The sequence below is a fragment of the Herpailurus yagouaroundi genome, unplaced genomic scaffold (genome assembly GCF_014898765.1).
Source record: "Herpailurus yagouaroundi ecotype Mexico unplaced genomic scaffold, PumYag 222, whole genome shotgun sequence".
NCBI lineage: Eukaryota > Metazoa > Chordata > Mammalia > Carnivora > Felidae > Herpailurus > Herpailurus yagouaroundi.
Window position 1 is genome coordinate 7,593,826 of NW_024412453.1, and position 20,978 is coordinate 7,614,803.

General features: G+C 44.3%; 1 protein-coding gene across 4 annotated transcripts in view; it reads left to right on the forward strand.

Annotated features, from left to right (window-relative positions):
• PARN (poly(A)-specific ribonuclease) overlaps positions 1–20,978 on the forward strand; it is a 169,608-nt gene that overhangs the window by 42,967 nt on the left and 105,663 nt on the right. For all 4 annotated transcript variants that reach the window (XR_005785616.1, XM_040458992.1, XM_040458994.1 and 1 more), the window contains 2 exons: positions 18,543–18,598; positions 20,001–20,087. Coding sequence is in view for 3 of the 4 variants with exons in the window: in XM_040458992.1 (XP_040314926.1) it covers positions 18,543–18,598; positions 20,001–20,087 (143 nt within the window). In the remaining variant the exon portion in view is untranslated. The remainder of the gene's footprint in view (positions 1–18,542; positions 18,599–20,000; positions 20,088–20,978) is intronic.

Genomic DNA, 20,978 nt, shown 5'->3' on the forward strand with positions numbered 1-20,978 from the left:
CAAAAATGGTTGAGGATTCAGGAATCCTCCTGTGATATTGCACTGAAAATTCTTGATTTTTTGCTCCATTTTCCCCCCCCATCTGTAAAGGAAGAATATTTTCTTCGTCTTTGAAGGAAAAAAAGTCCAGCAGGATTTGAAATGCAAAATAGGAACTATTTTTATTGTGTATTGGAATAACATGGTCAAGTACAGTCATCCATTTTTCTTTGAAAAATAATTGGTATGCAACGTTGTGTTAGTTTCAGGTGTACAAAGTAGTGACGTTATATTTACATACATTATGAAATGCGGTCATCCCTTCTCAACCCATTTAGAAAGTGGGAAAAGCACTTGCTTCTTTGAACATCTCTTTCTGTGTTAGTGACCTCATTCTTAACTTCCATGCATGTTTGATTTATGACATTAACCTTGATTTTGCCATTTTTTTCAAGATACCCTTGTAGAGAAACATCCAGAAATGGCCATCAGCATTCCCTCAAGTGGTTGATTTTAGGAAAATCTGTAAGTTTTTCTGAGAGTTTATTTGTTTGGCACCAGGCTTTTCTCAGCGTGAGCTTAACTAAATATTGCACAGTCCTAACATAAATTTGGATGGAAATCTAACTGCCTACATATGCAGAGAACGTTTTGTTCCTCTCTCGCCAGATTTATGTTTAAAAAGTAAACCTTGAGGGGGAAATAAACTGCACCTATTTCTGCATTATTCGGAATTAGCATTTGGCTACATTAGTTATGCCTTCTTGGGAAGTTTTTATTGAGAGCTATCGGGAGCTCCCTGAGACAGCTGGCATTGGAGAAGTCTGCAGAGACGGAATGAAGCGTGAGGTGCTTTCTGAGCCATATTTGTCTTGAAGATCGTCCTGTGAGGATTTTGCATGCTGCCATTTTGTCTCTTTCATGGTCCCGGGCACCTCCTACATTTCTCCTTCCTTTGTTGGAAACCGAAGGAAAGTCCTAAAGGAGTAGAGCAGTGGCAGTCCGCATCAGACCGCTGCTGCTGATTGGCTGTGTGGAGTGTGCCCTTCGTTTATGTTGTAGGCTCTCTGGGCAGGAAGTGATTCACCTCCTTTTAGAACGTTGGTCAGTTTTGATCAATGCGTGGAAAACCAAACTTCGAGAAGATCCTTTGGTCAAATCCTTTTAGGCTGGAAAGAGCTAAAAATACTCTCTGCTTTCACTTCTTTTCATACCACGGAAGGCACAATATCAGGCTTTTGCCTTAGGTTTTGTTAATAGTCATCTGTGTCTGCAAGGAACGTTGAACACTCGCTTGATAACCTTTTCTGAAGGTTTTTGGGAAGGTTGTTTTCTATTGACCTCATTTCTTAGAAGGAGGAAGGAAATGAGCAAATCTTTTATTTTGGCTAATCTCTGCAAGTAAGGGAATTAAAAAGGAAGACTTGCCTGCAGTTTGCTGTAGAGGATGGCCGTCTTGTTCTTGACCCAAGTGTCCTGAGTAGGAACAGGATTCCTCTAGAAATCTAGGCCTTCCTGGGATGACATTGCTGGATTTTGTCCCTACACTCGAGGTGAGGACAAGCCAGAAGAAGGAATGATAGGCTCTTGGGCAAATTGTTTCCTCCCCTGTAAATTGGGGATAAAACTATTCATCTCCCGTAGAAGTTACCAAGATTGCATGAGGTGTTAAAGTTCATTGCCTAATATTTATTATTTTCCTTTCTTGAAGCGTAAGAGAATTTAGCACGCTGGGGGATCTGAAAAGGAGATGCGGTGGTGGATGTGTTTTGTGTTAATGGTTTCATGATAAAGGAGAAAGTTGGTTATCACGTGGATATAAAATTAGAGCACATGGAAAGTGTTCGCTCTTTTTTTTTTTTTTTTGAATGTTTATTCACTTTTGAGAGAGAGACAGTGGGAGTGGGGAAGGGGCGGAGAGAGAAGGAGACAGAGAATCTGAAGCGGGCTCCGGGCTCTGAGCTGGCAGCACGGAGCCCGACGCGGGGCTCGAACTCATAAACCGTGAGGTCATGACCTGAGAAAGTTGGACACTTAACCGACTGAGCCACCCGGGTGCCCCAGGAAAGTGTTCACTCTTGCTTGTACCCACCTTTTAGTGTTTGCCTGTGAGAAATCAGGTGGTGAGGAAGTGTTTCAGATTGGTCCATGGCAGAAGCAAGTTTGCTTTGGTTTGGAGCATTTATATTAAAGTTCTGTTAGTCAGATGAATACAGCAGTTTTTGCAAAAGGTTGTGTAGGTACCAGTAAATGTGATTAGCGTAGAGGGGGAGGGGTCATTATGATGCCTGAAATAAAACACACTGTGTTTTTTCCCATTTCCTCTGTGGAAAGCAATCACGTGCTCGCCGCAAGTTGTTTTTTTTCTTTTGTTTAAAACCTCTATTCATTATTTTATTTTATTCTACTTATTTATTTAATTTTATTTCTTTAATTTACATCCAAATTACTTAGCATATAGTGCAATCACGATTTCAGGAGTTTAAGATTCCTTAATGATTCCTTTAAGATTCCTTAAGATTCCTTAATGCCCCTTACTCATTTAGCCCATCACCCCTCCCACAGCCCCTCTAGTAACCCTCTGTTTATTCTCCATGTTTGAGTCTCTTATGTTTTTCCCCCTTCCTGTTTTTATATTATTTTTGCTTCCCTTCCCTTGTGTTCATCTGTTCTGTGTCTTAAAGTCCTCACATGAGTGAAGTCATGTGATATTTGTCTTTAATTTCGCTTAGCGTAATATCCTCTAGTTCATCCACATAGTTGCAAATGACAAGATTCCATTCTTTCTGATTGCCGAGTAACACTCCATTGTGTGTGTATGTATGTATGTATATATATCTATATATCTATATCTATGTCTATATATCTTTAAAAATTTTTTTTAATGTTTATTTATTTTTGAGAGAGACAGAGATAGAAGGTGAGTGGGTTAGGGGCAGGGAGAGAGGGAGACACAGAATCCGAAGCAGGTTCCAGGCTCCAAGCTGTCAGCACAGAGCCCGACGTGGGGCTCAAACTCAGGAGCTATGAGATCATTACCTGAGCTAAAGTTGGACGCTTAGCTGACTGAGCCACCCAGGCACCCCACATCTTCTTCTTTTTTTTTTTTTTAAATTTTTTTTAACGTTTATTTATTTTTGAGACAGAGAGAGACAGAGCATGAAGAGGGGAGGAGGGTCAGAGAGAGGGAGGCACAGAATCTGAAACAGGCTCCAGGCTCTGAGCGGTCAGCACAGAGCCGGACGCGGGGCTCGAACTCATGGACCGCGAGATCACTACCTGAGCCGAAGTCGGACTGAGCTTAACCGACTGAGCCTCTCGGGCGCCCCCACATCTTCTTTATCCATTCATCCATCGATGGACATTTGGGCTCTTTCCATACTTTGGCTATTGTTGACAGTGCTGCTATAAACATTGGGGTGCACGTCCCCCTTCGAAACAGCATCCCTGTATCCCTTGGATAAATAGCTGATAGTGCAATTGCTGGGTTGTAGGATAGTTCTATTTTTAATTTTTTGAGGAGGCTTCGTACTCTTTTCCAGAGCGGCTGCACCAGCTTGCATTCCCACCAACAATGCAAAAGAGATCCTCTTTCTCCCGCATCCTCACCAATATCTGTTTCCTGAGTTTTTGATGTGAGCCCTTCTGATGGGTGTGAGGTGGTATCTCATTGTGGTTTTGATTTGTATTTTACTGGTGATGAGTGATGTTAAGCATCTTTTTCATGTGTCAGTTGGCCATCTGGATGTCCTTTTTGGAGAAGTGTCTATTCATGTCTCTTGCCCATTTCTTCACTGGATTCTCTGTTTTTTGAGTGTTGAGTTTGAGAAGTTCTCCATAGATTTTGGATAGTAACCCTTTATCTGATATGTCGTTTGCAAATATCTTCTCCCACTCCGTCGGTTGCCTTTTAGTTTTGCTGATTGTTTCCTTCACTCTGCAGAAGCTTTTTATTTTGGTGAGGTCCCAATAGTTCATTTTGGCTTTTGTTTCCCTTGCCTCCAGAGACATGTTGAGTAAGAAGTTTCTGTGGCTGAGGTCAAAGAGGTTTTTGCCTGCTGTCTTCTTGAGGATATTGATGGCTTCCTGTCTTTCGTTTAGGTCTTTTATCCATTTTGAGTTTTTGTGTCTGGTGTAAGAAAGTGGTCCAGGTTCGTTCTTCTGCATGTCGCTGTCCAGTTTTCCCAGCACCACTTGCTGAAGAGACAGTCTTTATTCCATGGGATATTCTTTCCTGCTTTGTCAAAGATGAGTTGGCCATACGTTTGTGGGCCCATTTCTGGGTTCTCTGTTCTGTTCCACTGATCTGAGTGTCTGTTTTGTGCCATCGTTTTTTCCCTTGTAATATATGCGTGTGCATCACACTTAACATCAGAGAGATTCAGAACTGAAGGACTGTAGGAAAACAAAATATGTCCTTTCTGTCCAGCCCTTTCACTGACCATGGGGAGAGCCACGCTCATTTGCCCCATTTGCTAGCAACTGCCATTCGTACGGAGCCGCGTGGAGTGCTGGATCACTCGTGAGTTGTCCGTGGGCACAAGTGTTTGGAAGTGCAGACCCTGCTTGTCTCTCGAGAGTGCTACGCAATCACCTGCCAGGTGATTGCTTATCCTCTTCCTGGTGGTCCCTCCCTCATACAGAAGGTGCTGGAATAACAGGAGGACGAGCCTGCTCTGTTCTGATTCCCTGTGTCGGCTCTCAGTTTTTAGCATCCTGGCTGATGGGTCAAATGTGTCTTTACTGACTGTTCCGGTCAAGTATAAATTAAGTCTGTCCTTAGAAGCGTTACAGTGATTTCCCCCACCATGAGACTTTTGACGTCGCAACATAAGTGAGAGTTACAACACAGTTTGTACCATTGGTAAGGCATGGCTGGGGCTGTCACAACAGTCTGCATAATTGGTTCCATTTGCTTCTCAAATTTTAAAAGACTTGTTTTTTTTTTTTTTTTTTAATTTTTTTTTTCAACGTTTATTTATTTTTGGGACAGAGAGAGACAGAGCATGAACGGGGGAGGAGCAGAGAGAGAGGGAGACACAGAATCGGAAACAGGCTCCAGGCTCTGAGCCATCAGCCCAGAGCCTGACGCGGGGCTCGAACTCACGGACCGCGAGATCGTGACCTGGCTGAAGTTGGACGCTTAACCGACTGCGCCACCCAGGCGCCCCTAAAAGACTTGTTTAACTCCTCTAGTAGAATTGTTTCATTTTGGGATATCGGGTGGTAGCACAGTGCACTTGTGGTCTGTGTGGTCAGGTACCTGGGTTTGAATTTGAATCCCAGTCCCATTTCTTAAACCTGTGCCACCTTGGGCAAGTTACTTACCCTCTCTGTGCCTCAGCTTCCTCATCTGTCAACGGAGAACGTTCCTGCTCATTTGATAGGCCTGTAGTGAGCGTAGAATGAGAGAATGTGTGTAAAATGGACAGTGGCTGGCAAATCGTGGTGCCCGGTCAGCCTGGGGCTGCTACGCTGCTGTGGGGACATTTATACCTGGAGGAGGATGTGCTTCTCTGACCAGCTTCCAGAAGCACACACAGGGCTGTTTGACTTTCATAGAAGACACCTTACGATCATCCCTCCTGTGCTGCCCACACCCTGAAAGTACGGTTCTCTATTCATTTACGAGCCTTGATCAGCAAAGGGAAGGCGAGGAAGAAAGGCCGCCTGTAACTGAGTGGTGTCCAGGGAGAGGACCTGAATGTGTTTTCTTCTTTTCCTTATTGCTTTTGTCCTTTGAGGCCTGTGGTTGTTTCTCAGCCTTTGTGCTGTGTAGCATTTCCAGGTGTGGATTTTTACTGGGAGAAGAGAGGAAAGAGATAGCATTTACTTAGTGACCTGTGGGAAGCTGTTTCTTTTTGTTTTTTTTTAACAGCTTTATTGGGATGTAAATTCACACACCATATAATCCACCCATTTAAAGTGTCTGATCCAGGACGCCTGGGTAGCTCAGTCGGTTGAACGTCTGACTTCGGCTCAGGTCATGATCTTGCAGTTCATAGGTTCAAGCCCTGCATCAGGCTCTTTGCTCACAGCTCAGACCCTGGAGCCTGCTTTGGATTTTGTGTCTCCCCCTCTCTCTGCCCCTCCCCTGCTCATGCTCTCTCTCTTCCTTTCTCAAAAAGAAATAAATGTTAAAAAAAGTAAATAAATCATACAATCCACTGGTTTTTGGTATATGACATTGTTACTTCTTTTAAATTATTGTAAAATATGTGTAACATCCAATTTGCTGTTTTAAACACACATTTTTAAGTGTACAATTCAGTGGCATTAAGGACATTCACAGTTTGGTGCAACCATCATCCTATATTTTCAGAGCTTTTTCCTCACCCCAAATAGCAACTCTGTAACCATTAAGCAATAACTCCTCACCCCTGCCTCTCCCCTCAGCTCCTGGGACCTTCTTCTGATCTACTTTTTTGTCTTTATAAATTTTTTCCTTTTCGTGAGCTGTTCCTTTTTGAGCACCTCATTGCTTCAGTGAGATTTTAATCTGTTAGAACAGATTACACTTTGCAAACACCTGGGGCATCTTTCTTTCCCATTTGTTTGCTGTCTTCTGTTTCGGTCACTTCTGAGACACACGCGCCTCGAGATCGGTGGATGCGACGTGCGAGTACCTCGGCCGAGGGATGCTTGTTGGCAGGTCTGCGGAAGCCTGACGAGCGGAGCAGAGGCCTCAGGCTGGGCCATCCCGCCACGCTGCTGGGACAGTCATACTTTGCGCCGCTGGGCTTCTGCGTCTGGGAAACGGGGTTAATAAACTTCGTCCTGGTCGGGTCGACCTGTGGCTGCACCGCGGCATCGGCGAGGCCGCTCAGTGCGGCGTGCGGCCTGTCGTGGGCGCACAGAGTGCGGTTGTCGCTGTGACTTTGACCGAAGTGAACCTCCAAGAAGGGAACGTGATTCTCGTTTTTCCTGGTAGCAGGGGCAGTGGTAGATAAAGCAAGCAGGCTGTGTGTGCGTCGCTGAGTTGTCTTGGGGCCGAGGTGCACGATGTCCATGAAAACCTTTCTCTAGACGACAGCAGCCCGGGATCTGCTCAGAGAGCGCCGCCTAACTGTCTTCGCGTTGGAGTGAAAAAGGTCTTGCTGCGAGGTTGGGTCGTGAATGGGAACCGGAGACTCTGCCCGTGTGCCGGTCACGCTCGCGTGTGTGGAGACTTACGAGGCCGGCGAGGCAGCCAAGTGAGGCACACGGTGTCCTCCGTTCGTCCGCCACCAGGCGCGGCTGTGCCGTGTGCGCGTCTCTTGCCCCAGCAGCCTCCGGTGATGCCGGAGCCGAGGAGGTCAGGGAGGCGGGACGGAGGCAGGCCGTGGCAGTGGTGATCGTGGGACCCTTCGTGTCCAGTGGGCTGGTTTCCCCAAAAACATGTAGCGGTTGTCCTTTAATTCCGTATTCGCAGTGCTGACATGAAGGGGTCATGTTCTCTGCCCCTCACCTTCTTCCAAAACTGGATTTTGCACCAAGGACAGGGAGCAGAGTCCATCACTCATTCTGAACTGAGTAGAAGGGGACTGTGGTGCTATTGTGGAGGTGACCTTTTCGTCATGAAGAGCCAAGCAGTAGGAGTCCAGGGGGCGCCCGGGTGGCTCAGGGGGTTAAGCGTCTGACTCTGGCTCGGGTCATGATCTCACCGTTCATGAGTTCGAGCCCCACGTTGGGCTTCACGCTCACAGTGCAGAGCCTGCTTCATTCTTGCTCTCTTCTGTCTCTCTGCCCCTCGCCTGCTCATGCTTTCTCTCTCTCTCAAAATACATAAATAAACTTAAAAAAAAAAAATGGAGTCTGGGGGGCGCCTGGCTGGTTCATTTGGAAGAGCATGTGATGCTTGATCTTAGGGTCATGAGTTTGAGGCCCATGTTAGGTATAGAGATTACTTAAATAAATAAAAGAAAAAAACTTAAAAAAAGAGTCCATTTTCAACTTTTCCAATTTGTGCAAATCTTGGAGTCTGGCACCATGAGGAGTAAAATCGCAGCACTGCAAATGCTTAGAGCAGCCTCCCAGATTCCAGAAGGATTAGAGCCAGTTTCTCCCTAGCTTCCAGAATGTGTTTTACTCTAGTACACAGGATGTATTTTATCCTCACATGCCTTAACCAAAGCCCTTTGTTTATTAATTTTTTAATTTATAAAAAATGTTTATTTATTTTGAGAGAGAGAGAGCACACATGCACAAGCGAGAGAAGGGGTGGCGGGGGGGGGGTGGGGAGGAGAGAGAATCCCCAGGAGACTACGTGTTGTCAGTGCAGAGCCCAACTTGGGGCTCGATCCCATGAACCGGGAAATTATAACCTGAGCTGAAATCGGGAGTTGGACGCTTAACCGACTGAGCCCCCCAGATGCCCCCAAAGCCCTTTATTTAAACCCGAGTCATGTTTGCTTCACTTTTGGTTCCCCGAGTTACTAGGATAGAAAGAATCTCCAAGAATTGACTTGGTTTGATCACCCCAGAAATTCTTAAGTACGTTGGTTTTCAGGAAGGTAGAAAACTGCTGAGTCTCGGGCACATTAAATTCTTCTCAGGCCTTTAGTCTGGCTTAAGATGGGAACCCTGTGGTTGTTTCCATGACTTCTTCAGGGAAGAGAGGGCTCGCCTCAAGTTAGTATCTCCTTGTCTAATTTTGACCTTGCTGTCTTGATTGCTGGAGATCAGCTGAGATGTGTCTGTGGCTTTATCAAAAGGCTGCTTTTGAAGAAAACGTAAGGGGCACACCACACACACCTCTTCTTGTGTTTCAGCCCCGCGGGCCCTACGGCGGCTGTGCACCTGCTGGGCCGTGCCAACCTTGTGTTGGCTCTCCTTACTTTAAACTACATTTCCCCCTGGCTTAATAACTTGTTTATCCTTACGATAAACATATCACTTGTAGAGGTAAAAAAATCAACCAACCCCCAGGTAGGTATGTAAGCAGCTCCCTCTTCCACAGAAGGGTATTGTATTAGTTTTCCTGTTGCTGCTGTAACAAATCACAGCAAGCTTTGTGGCTTTAGACAAGAGGAATTTATTCCCTATTCCCTTCTGGCCTGGAGGCCAGAAGTTTGAAATCGAGCTGTCGGCAGGGCTGCATTTCCTCCAGAGGCTCTGGGGAAGGATACGTCCCTTGCCTGTTCTAGCTTCCGGTGGCTGCTGGCAGTCCTTGGCTTCTGGGCACATCTCTCCACTCTCTGCCTCCATGATTACATTGTGGCTTCCTCTGTGTGTGTGTGTGTGTGTATGTGTGTGTGTTCTCCCTTTGCCTCTCTTGCAGAAGGACACTTGGGCTGGCATTTAGGGCCCACTTGAGTAATAATCCAGGATAATGTTCTCAAGAGGCTTAACAATGATTAATTACATCTGTTGGGACCCTTTTTCCATATAAGGCAACATTGACGGGTACCGGGATTAGAGTGTGTGTCTTTTTGGAGACCACCATTCAGCTCACTATAGGCTGTTAGTAGTAAAGTCAGCATTCTTAGGTACTCCTCGCCTTGCTTTAGCAAGGAAAAACCAGGTGGTAGTTATTTTTAAGACTATGTAACATTTCATTCGTACAATTCGAGGGTCACCAGTGTACCTAATATCTGATAGTGGCTACCCCAGAATCTTCTCTGTTGAACACCTTCCACTCTTCGGTGAGTTCCCTACATCATTTATTCACATTCGCTCTAATTGCTTCCAGCAATGCTCAGAGGTAAATAATAATGTCCCCACTTTAAGTTCTTAATTAAAAAAAAATTTTTTTTAACGTTTATTCATTTTTGAGAGACAGAGTGTGAGTAGGGGAGGGCAGAGAGAGACGGAGACACAGAATCCAAGGCAGGCTCCAGGCTCCGAGCTGTCAGCACAGAGCCTGATGTGGGGCTCGAACTCATGGACCACGAGATCAGGACCCAAGCTGAAGTCGGACGCTTCACTGGCTGAACCCCCAGGCGCCCCTTGAGTTCTTACTTTTAAGTAATCTTTCCATCCAAAGTGGGACTCAAACTCACAACAACACCAAGATTAAGAGTCACATGCTGTACTGACTGAACCAGCCAGGTGCTCCAATCATGTCCGCATTTTATTTTTTTAATTAATTTATTTAGAGAGAGCTCACAAGTGGGGGAAGGGTGGAGACAGAGAGAGAGGAAGAGAGAGAATCTTAAGCAGGCCCCACACCCAACATGGAGCCCAATGCTTACAACCCTAAGATCGTGACCTGAGCCAAAATCACGAGTCGGATGTTCAACTGATGGCCCCCCAGGCCCCCCAGTCATGTCTGCATTTTAAGGCTAAGACTGTCTGCCGAGGGTCTCAGAAATGGCAGAGTCGGGGATGACCCAGGTCTGTTCTCGCCCAAGAATGGTTTCTTCCTCCACAGCACGTGGTTTCTAAAGAGTCAGTTCTGTGGTGGTTTGCTCATTTTTGTAAGAGACGGTGCCAGTATCTTTGAAGGGTTTCCTTTTCTCTTGGGGTTTGGCCTGAGCAGTGATCATAAGAGATGTTGACTTTGACCCCTGGGTTCTGCGGGACTGGTTTCCTGTGACATTTTACAGTCCACCCTTCCATAGGCCGCACGCGTGACTTCTTTGTATAATGCTTAGTTTAACGTTTTTATGTGATGCCATTTGATACGGTTCATTTGATGGGGACTGTTCACATGAGCTGCTGCTCTCACCCCCCTTCCTTGTTTCTAGTGTTGTATCTGTTTAAGAAAGGCCATGAGTTGGCTTCAGGACAGATGTCGGGTAACGCTCTATTTGTCAAAACATCAAGTGACTATAGATGGAGAATTGGGTGCCTCCCGCCCGAGTGAAATTAAAATAACTGATGCCACAGCCAGTCCCTTCCAGCCCGCGGATGTCTTCGTATTTTACACGAGAGCTTTAGCGAGCAAAATAAATGAGCTTGTTTTGTGAGAGATGTCTGCATGCTTCCTACCCTGGATGATGAGATTAGTTTTTTATGGCACATAAATATGTATAATGATGAGCCCTTGCGTACAGGGTTCTCATGAAGTGCTTTTCCCGCTGTGCCCTGAAGGAAATACCGAGACCGTTTGCAAGTACAGGAGAGCTGGCCGCCGTTAAAGGTTGCAGTTTTCCTTTGGAAGGCTCAGGACGTGGGGCGAGCCTCAAATTAATTCACTGCTCACATTGTGTAGAGATTAGGTTTTACTCCACATCTCTGTATCCCACTCTTCAGTGGTGTGAGGGGAATGCAGTTTTACTTGGAAAGCTCTTTTCTGAGACAAAGCTTCTCAGGAACAGAAGCGCAGTCTGGAAGAAAGCACTTGAGCGAACGCAAATGTTTAACTCATCGAATGAAATCCTGCGTTTCTAGGAAGAAGAGCAAGGCGTTCGGGGGCTAAAGGTTTTTCTTTTTGTTGGGGTGGTGGGGGGTGGGGGCAGGGATCAGATGAGCACTGTTGTACTTTATTCAGACATGCCATAACATTAGAGATCCTTCCAGATCATTCAGACCTGGGTGTTATGTGTACAACTCTGATGTTACAGGAGGCAGACTCTCGTATTCAGGCGCCTATAGGTCTCCCAGGCCGGGATGTGCCGGTTCGAGAGTTTTCCTGAGGGCGATCACCGCGCGCGGGGGCAGCTGTGCCTGGGAAGCCTGGGAAGCCCGAGGCCCAGGCAGCCCATGGTAGCAGTTCTTCCTGCATTGCAAACAGGGGAAGATTGTCCTTTTCTTTTCTTTGAAGATTATATTATTTATTTTGAGAGAGAGAGTGTGTGTGCGAGTGGGAGAGGGGCAGAGAGAGAGAGAGAGAGAGAGAGAAAGAGAAAGAGAGAGAGAATCCCGAGCATGCTCTGCACAGAGCCTGACGCTGGGCTCTGAACCCACAAACCATGAGATTATGGCCTGAGCAGAAACCGAGAGTCAGATGCTTAACCAGCTGCGCCACCCAGGAGCCCCAGAAGGTTGTCCTTTTCGTCTGTTGACAGCCTGGCTTTCCTTGTGGCCTGTCCTTCCCATTGCCTTGAAATTTCAGCCTCCCCGCAGCTCTTGCTCAAACGGCAGCCTCATTATGTGCCTGGGCTTGGTTATAATTTAATCGGCCATTAGAGCATTACCAAAAAAATGTTTCTGGGACCTTGTGTCTGAAGCTCTTGCTTCACCTGGGGCTTGGGTAGCGACTGAGGATTAAAAACGTGTCGTCCCTGTTTGTTCCTGCTGGGGCTCCAGCCTCAGCATTTCACATCGAGGCTTTGGAAACAGCTCAGGTTACAAGCCACACGTGAGAGGGGTACCCAGCAGAGGCGGGTGGGCATTACTGTAGAGCTGGTAGTGAGAAGCTTTGGGCCTGAGTCCTGTCTCTGCTCCCGTGGCGGCCAAAGGGAAGCCATTAAACTTGGAAGAACCTTCCTCCTTCCTGGTCTGATGAGACTGGTACTTATCTGCCTGTCCCGCAGACACCAGATGAGATAGGGTAAACGTACAACAATACGTTTTGTCTTTCTGGCCAGGCACTTTGTGCTTCATGTTTTTTTGTCTCATTGAAACACAAAATACCCACTCATAATTCCACCAGCCAAAAAAAAAAAAAAAAAAAATCCCCTCACTTTAGAGCATGTCTCAGCAGTGTGTTTTCTGTGTCTGTTTCATTTACTAATTGAGATCAGTATGATTCATTTACTGATTGAGATGGTACTCGTTTTATAATTTTGTAACTTAAAAAAATACAGTAATGAATTTCCAAAAGATATTCAAGCCAGTGGCCAGCATCACGTAGATGGCTTTCAGTGGTTCGTCGGGTGGATGTATCATGGCCCTCTTACAACCTAACCTTTGTGTTTGGGCCTCTTGTCAGTCACCACGTCCCCTGCACTGTGATGGGCATGACCATTTTTTGCCAGTTGCTTTTTTTTTTTTTTTTTTTTTTTTTGAGAGAGATGGAGTGTGAGTTGGGGAAGGGCAGAAAGAGAGGGTGACACAGAATCCGAAGAAGGCTCCAGGCTCTGAGCTGTCAGCACAGAGCCCGACGTGGCGCTCAGACCCATAAACCATGACATCATGACCTGAGCCAAAGTCAGACGCTTAACCCACTGAGCCACCCAGGCACCCCCCTGCCAAGTTGCTTCTTAAAGTGGCCATCGACACACCGCTCTGATTTGCTTTCTTTCTTTACCTTTGGATTTAGCCCTGGAAAGCATGTTACTGTGGGAGCAGAATTAAATATTTTCTTTCATTTCCAAATAGAATCGCTGATCTTATACATAGTTATGGTTATGCAGAATTTCAAAGAACTGTAATGATCTTTTCAGTTCCCCGAGATTTGAGCCTCTAGTGAATAGTATTCCTGAATCACCTTTGGGACTTCTTGCGTGCATTTTTGAATATCACTTTTGCCCTCTTTGTTTTCTTTCTTTCTTTCTTTCTTTCTTTCTTTCTTTCTTTCTTTCTTTCTTTCTTTCTAATATTTATTTATTTTATTTCTGAGGTGGGGGGGTTGGGCAGAGAGAGAAGGGGAGACACAGAATCCAAAGCAGGCTCCAGGCTCTCTGTCAGCACAGAGCCCGATGCTGGGCTTGAACTCATAAACCCATGAGATCATGACCTGAGCTGAAGTTGGACACACAACCGACTGGGCCACCCAGGTGCCCCTGCCCAGGTCTTTGTTTTCTTTAGCAAGAATTAAAACAAAAAATGTTTTAACGTTGATTTTTGAGAGATAGACAATGAGCAGGGGAGGGACAGAGAGAGAGGGAGATACGGAATCTGAAGCAAGTTCCAGGCTCTGAGCTGTTAGCACAGAAACAAGTTCCAGGCTCTGAGCTGTTGTTAGCACAGGGCCTGATGTGGGGCTTGAACCCACGAACCCTGAGATCATGACCTGAGCCGAAGTCAGATACTTAACTGATTGAGCCATGCAGGCGCCCCTGCTGTCTTTATTTTCTTGAGCTTAGCTGCACAAAATGGGTTAACACTGGCATCAGCTTGGCAATCCGTTTTTATTCACCAGACAACTAGGGAATGATGGTTCAGAGAAGCCATAGTCCAAGGCAAGCTGTCGTGTCATCAAAGAATAACCTTTAATCTAAGTGTACTTCTTTGAGCAGCCCAGTGTGCTTTGTGGTTGCCAGAGTCAGAGTCTGACACTTGCTGGTGAGGTCAGAGAATTTCGATAAGGTTAGAGGTGTCTGATTCCGTGTGTCGGGCATGTTACTCACGCCAAGTGTTGGCCAATCTTCGGTGCCGCGTTAGTGCTGAAGTTTAACGCGTGATGCTAGAGGTGTTCATCTGTAGCCAATTCACAGAACCGGGGGGACTTTTGCCTTAAGTTGGCAAGAGAGTCATATTAGTGATCTTTTTGCGCCTTTCTAAAAAATGAGAACCATAGTTGTCAGCAATAATGTCCCCGCAGTTTAGCTCTTGCAGAGAAGCTAGTTGCTGGTCACAGTTGACCTCCTGGTCTCAGGGAGTGGTGGAAGACTTATGTCATTGCTTCCTTGGTTTTTGTTTTGGTAGTTCTGTGTTTTTCTAAGCCAGACTCATTTAGTGTACACACATCATTAAGACTGATGCTTTTTTGGAGCCGTTGGCACAGCTTCTTGGTCCTTCTTATGCTGGTTGATTACTGAATCATCATTAATGGCAATTAGCACGAGATTGAACACGCTCTTTTCCTGTTCTCTCAACTTGGTGGTTCTCAGTCTGTAGAGTTTCTGAGTCGGTAGGTCTTCGGTAGGGCCCGGGGATTTGCCTTTCTAACAGGTCCCCAGGTGGTACTGATACGGCTGGTCTGGGGAACCCCATTTTGATAAGAACTCAAGGTTCTGGGCTGCTAAGAAGTTTTATACCTCGAATGAGCTTCTTCAGTGACTAGCAAGCCTCCTCACGTAGTCTAGGTCCCAATGTCATACTGCCCTGGGCTGGAAAGGATATGGGCAGATGGCTTTTCGTGAGTGCTATGCAGCATATGGGAGACTTTAGAGATAAAAACATTGTGCACAGTAGCCCATTAAAGAGGCTGAGCTGAAGTTACCTCGTCTGATGAGCAAAAGACCTTGGAATTTGCTGTGCTTTACTGTTGGATCTTTCCAGACGTGTTTGAAAGCCGAGATAAACAGCATCATGAATCACTGGAGAACACTAAAAATCTGACAGACGCCCACAAGGGTAAACTTTGTTTCGCGGCATCTAGAATGTGAACTTGAGTTTACGGTTTCCTAGAATAGAATCTTGGTATAAAATTGGCGATTGTACCAAATAGGAGTTTTAATTTTAACCTTTGATGGAGTTAGTAGCGTCAGCCCTTTCAGAGGGTAGGTGCTAAAATAATATTTCATCAGAAAGCTTGCAGGGATGTGGCAGGACTTCTGCCCTGTCATGTCTGTACTCAATTACAGCCATCTTGAATCTTCTCGAAAATAGAAATACCATGTTGTGCAAGTGTTGGTCCAAATGTCTTTGACACCCGCAGATTCTGAAGGCCTTCGGCAGGAGCATTTTTCAGCACAGTTCACGGCCAAGGAACACTCCTGAGCGTATTTACCGGCGTTTCTGCCTGCCCAGTGCGTTGTCTCGTGTGTTAGAATGAACACCGTCAAGCAGATGACCCCCGTGTGAAGTCTTTGATCACATCATTTCAGGCCTTTTGACAGCCAGTTTGTATGAGGCAAGCGTACAATCAAATGTTGTAATTTTTTACTTCAAAAGGGCAGGGATGTGACCAGAGCGGTGGCTTGCAGACAGCCTGGCACACAGAGGTGGGGGGGGGGGCACCGGGGAGTTGACTTTGGTTCAGTTCCACCGACGCTCAGCTACGCTTTTAGGGTCGGTTTCCCAATGACACAGCTTTCTCCAGAGTTGCAGTTGGCCAAGTCACATGCGCACTTGGTTTGCGTGTTCTTCCAGGGTTTAGGGCTATTCATTCCTCTCTAAAGCCCAGACACAGAGGCATCGGGGAAGAGTGAGAAGCGCTATTAATAATTTATTTGAAAGGGGTTTCTATTTAGTGAAAGTGTTGAGTGAGCAAACAAGATAGTGTGGAATTAACTAACTTAAAAAAAAAAATCTTTGTGGAGTCTTTTTGCCAAGAACAGATTTTTATTTATTTCAGTCAGAGGAAATATGAGAGAACAAATAGCCTGTATGTTGGGTGACGAAAGATACCTTTCAAAAAAGGGTTTGAAACATTTAGATGGTGAGAGGGATTGGGGAAGTCTCCTTTTCAAGTATAATTCTTGTTGCATTTCATAGCACCGTTGATTTTCTCAGTGTGTTAGTGAGGTCGCATGATTTTAGAAACAAAATGATACTTTAAAAAAGAAATCAAGCAATTTCAGACTCAGACATGTGATTTTACTTTATATTCCTCTCTCCACGACGGGTAAGATGGGGCACAAGATTGATCTAAGTGGCATTTTTCAGTCAGGTGTCTCTGGCAGTCTCTAGTTATTTCCCCTGGGCCTCCCAGTTCTGCTAGCCTTTAGTTTATTTTTTAAGTTTGAAAAGTAATAGTGGGGGCACCTGGGTCGCTCAGTCAGTTAAGCGTCTGACCTCGGCTCAGGTCGTAGTCTCACCATTGGTGGGTTTGAGCCCCGCGTCGGGCTCTGTACTGACAGCTCAGAGCCTGGAGCCTGCTTCGGATTCTGTGTCTCCCCCGTCTCTGCCCTTCCCCTACTCATGCCCTCGCTCTCTCAAAAAGAAATAAACATTAAGCAAAAAATTTTCGTTGTTAATTTGGATCATTTAATGCTGTTAGAGAAGATGAGCTATTATTTACCGACAGCCCAGTGTATTATTGAACCTTAAGGTCACTTTTGATTTTTGGGGTGTTTGTGTAGCAATGAACATGTTGATTCAAGCTTTTATTCTTCTGTTGAAATTAGAGTAAACATTTTAAATTATTTTTATGGTGCTTGCTATGTTGCATTAACTTTTAAATTAAGGGTTTTTTTGTTTTTTGTTTTTTTTTTAATTTGGTTTTTAGAATCGGAGACTATCTCTAAATTTACTAAATGGAAAATTGAAAACTTTATGAAGCATAAAAATATTGAGCCTTCTCACCCAGGAGTAACTTCATAGGTTCTGGTCGGCAGTAGTAGTAATAGCTGCCGTCAGTGACAGACTCCTTTGTGACGGGTGTTCTGTGCGATAGTGTCTTCTGGCGTCCCAGGTAGTGTTGATTGAATTGGGTAAAACGGCTCCCAAGGGCGCCTGGGGGGCTCAGTTGGTTAAGTGTCTGTCTTTGGCTGAGGTCATGATCTCATGGTGTGTGAGTTCAAGCCCCGCATCAGGCTCCATGCTGACAGTGCAGAGACTGCTTGGGATTCCCTCTCTCTCTCTGTCTCTGTCTCTGTCTCTCTCTCTCTGCCCCTCCCCTGCTCACGTTCTCTCTCTTTTTCTCTCAAAATAAATAAATAAAAACTAAAAAAACCAAAACCAAAAACAGCCCCCAGAGCCAGAATAGTATATGCTTGAGCCTAAATTAGTGAACTAAAAATAAAATTGGTTTCTTAGCCATAGGATTTGGTTTATTAAATTGTAGGCCAGGCAACAAGTTCTTAAACCACAGAGTACCATGGCTTTGTTTTTTCTGGCATTAACCAAACAGTGTTATTTATACTGATGGTTCCATTTGTAAACTAGATCATGCCCTGCTTGGCGTTTGAATGCCTGAATAATATGCCTTAATTGTGGGTCAGTGAAGCCAAACTAATTGCTTGTTGGGCTCTTGGATTGCCTTTTTAATTTGCTGTATAATGCAGTCTCCACCAGAAACATACCATGTATTGTCATCTAAGCATAGCTTATTAAAATCATCTTACAAACAACGGAATGCCTGATATTTTGTCCATAATCTTGCAAATAAAAAAATTAAATGTATTACAGAGAGTTGTAAGTTACAAATATGCTTTTTTGAGTGCCTTTGTATCTGTTTCGGAAAGTATACATAAAATGCCTGTTCTATGTTTTATATCAATGTGATTGCTTTCTTTACCACGGATTGTTTCGCTTTGTGCTTTTAATATGTTTTAAATGACAGTAATGGCATGAGCTTCTAAGATGGTCACTTATTTCAGACTGTGCAATTCACCCAATAAGATTGGTATTGGTATTCATCCAGTGACTTTCCGTTTCAGTAAAAAAAAAAGAAAAGACACATTTGCTGTCATTCTCAGTTCTCCAAACACCAGTCATAGGAGTTCCCTTTATAATTTGTAGGGACAGTTGTTCAGAAGTCGGTAAGATCGTTAGCATTCTCCGATACTTGTTTTCTCTCAGTTTCTCTCAACTAACAAGCAGACCTGCAGAGGACTTTCTTTTGACTCTCTGGTCACTAATTTTGTCCATGTAGCTAATATTTATTGAACAGCTGCTGAATGCCAGGAACTGTTGTAGGTGGAGTGATGCCACAGGTTAGTGGTTGGTTGTTTTTTTTTTTTTTTCTATTTATGATTAATATTTAGTCCTAGAGAAAAATCTTTGAGGTGAATTGTAAGAGCTTTTTAAAATGATTTTAGAAATGGAGTAATATATTTAAGAAGTGTCTACTTAAGAATTTAATAGATGCCTATGTCGGGTTTTCAGTAGAAATTAGCCCATTACCTGTTTTTCTTTTCTTTTTGTAGGTTATTTCTTATGAGAGTCATGGATATCCCCTATCTCAACTTGGAAGGACCAGACTGTAAGTGAATTTGTATTTTCTCTTTGCATCCGCACATGTGAGTGTGTGGTCTGGAAGGGATAACAGGAAAAGTACGACTGAAGAAAGAGCTTTATTTACTTAAAAATAGGCAGTGATTTTGTGGTGGATATGAATACTATGCTTAACGTAATGGTACCCTTGGGTCTTGATTAACTCATCTCTTGAGTTACATTTTCCAGTTTATGCATGAGTTGAATGTTGAAAAATGTATATCTTCTCTTCATTATTTCGTTTTCACTCAGAACTCTAAATTCATCATTTCCCATAAGCGCACATGATAAATTTTGAGATGTGTTAGCTGTGTTACTAACCATAAGTTCTCTATTTTCCAGTTACTTGAGTATGTATATTTTTTGGTTGGGTAGGGTTTTTTTGTTTTTTTTTTTTTTTTCATTTTCCTTTTTCATTGAAAACCTTGGAAGTCCAGTCCTTTAGGGAGATGGTTACTGCTGCTTCAGATTAGTTTTCTACTTCATCCTCCTCACCTTGCCACTTTTCTTTTCCATCGCTTTCTTTTTTTTTTTTTTTAATTTTTTAACATTTATTTATTTTTGAGAGACAGAGAGACAAAGCGCTAGCAGGGGAGGGGCAGAGACAGAGGGAGACACAGAATCTGAAGCAGGTTCCAGGCTCCGAGGTGTCAGCACCGAGCCCGATGTGGGGCTCGAACTCACGAACTGCAAGATGATGACCTGAGCTGAAGCCGGCCACTTAACCAACTGAGCCCCCCAGGCACCCCTCCATTGCTCTCTTTCTAACCTTGGTTTATGGGTCTCAATCCCTGCCATTGGATATAGATGTGGGAGAACTGTAACTGATGGTACCAGTCCTTGCGGTGATGATCAGAGGACATAGGTGTTGCATTCCATATCGGAATTCTGTTTCGGTGTACTCTTGTCACAAGAATTCTGCCACCTCAGTGCCCTCATTCCCGGTTTATAGCCACGAGTAGCCAGAGCGGTTCAGTCCTAGGACTACCTCTGCTTAAACTCAGCCCATTGAATGTGGACTGTGCGTTACCTACACATGCAGACAACTAGATTAAAAGGAGAAAGTTAAACACTTAGTGAAATATCTTGAACAGAGTAGCCTTTTATTTTTCCCCTTTAAATAATTTTCATGGGAACTTCGTGAGTTCCTGTGGTCTGCATAGAATTGTCAGGATTCAAATTGTTGTGGGTTCAATAAAGTATCAGAGCCTGAGTCGAGGGTGAGATGGCAGAGTGCTGCCGTTCCAAAGAATACTTTTAGGAGTTGTTTGGTAATCATGAGTCCTTCACAGCAATTCCTGAAGTTAGCTTGGAGGCAGTTCCTTTAAAGAGCCACTGGTATATCATTCACTTTTCAGCTGTCAACCTTTTACCCAAAACTTGTCTCCTAGTGCAACCAAAACGTGATCATGTTCTCCATGTGACATTCCCCAAAGAATGGAAAACCAGCGACCTTTACCAGCTTTTTAGTGCCTTTGGTAAGTAAATCACAAGGACATATGTACTTTTAGGATTTTGCTATGTTTTTGGTCTGTGCAGGTGGCCACAGGTATATGACAGCTTCAGCTCGGACGTGAAAGAGTATTGCTCTGCAAGAGTTTAGTCGCACTCGCACTCGTGGAGTATTTCAAGGTTTGATATATTGCTATTTTTGTGCTAATGTGACCTGAGGAACTTTTAATAGCGCCCCACAATAGAGTGCTATTATTAATCCACGGAAAGCAGGATACTATTACTGTGACTGCCCTTAGTGCTGACCATGGAAAATAAATCTAGGCAGAGGATAAATCATGTTTAAGATTAAATTCAGAGAGAACGTCTGTTTCGTAAGGGCAAGTCACGGCTTGACACTGAATAGTCCAAGCACATGAACACAGATGTTTAAGAGGACCGAGATAGGAGTTATGAGGGCGGTAGGGCACCGTTTCATCAGGTCAGGTGATAGGTGGAATCGAACAGTCTTCCGATGAGGGTTTATAATGACCCTTCTGAAGTCTTCAGCAGTTCCTCTTTAACCAGTGAAATATTTAAGCTGTTCTCCTTTGAAATTTTAGGTAAAGGCAGCACGAAATCTAAATGGCCAATACTAAGACTGTCCGTTAATGTTTATGTACCTTTTCACCGGGCTAATATCCTCTAAAATGTAGCCATTTAAAGAATATCTGAAGAGTTTATTAAAAGATGGTAAAGTGTTTATATTTTAACATTCCGTGTAAAAAGCAGGTACAAAGTAGGATTCCTATATAACTTTTTTGTTAACACTTTGTATAGAAACCAGACTGAAAGGAAGCTTCATGCTATTACCACTGACTGTTTTGAGTTTTTTTATTTTTTATTTTTTTAGACAGAGAAAGTGCGAGCAGGAGCAG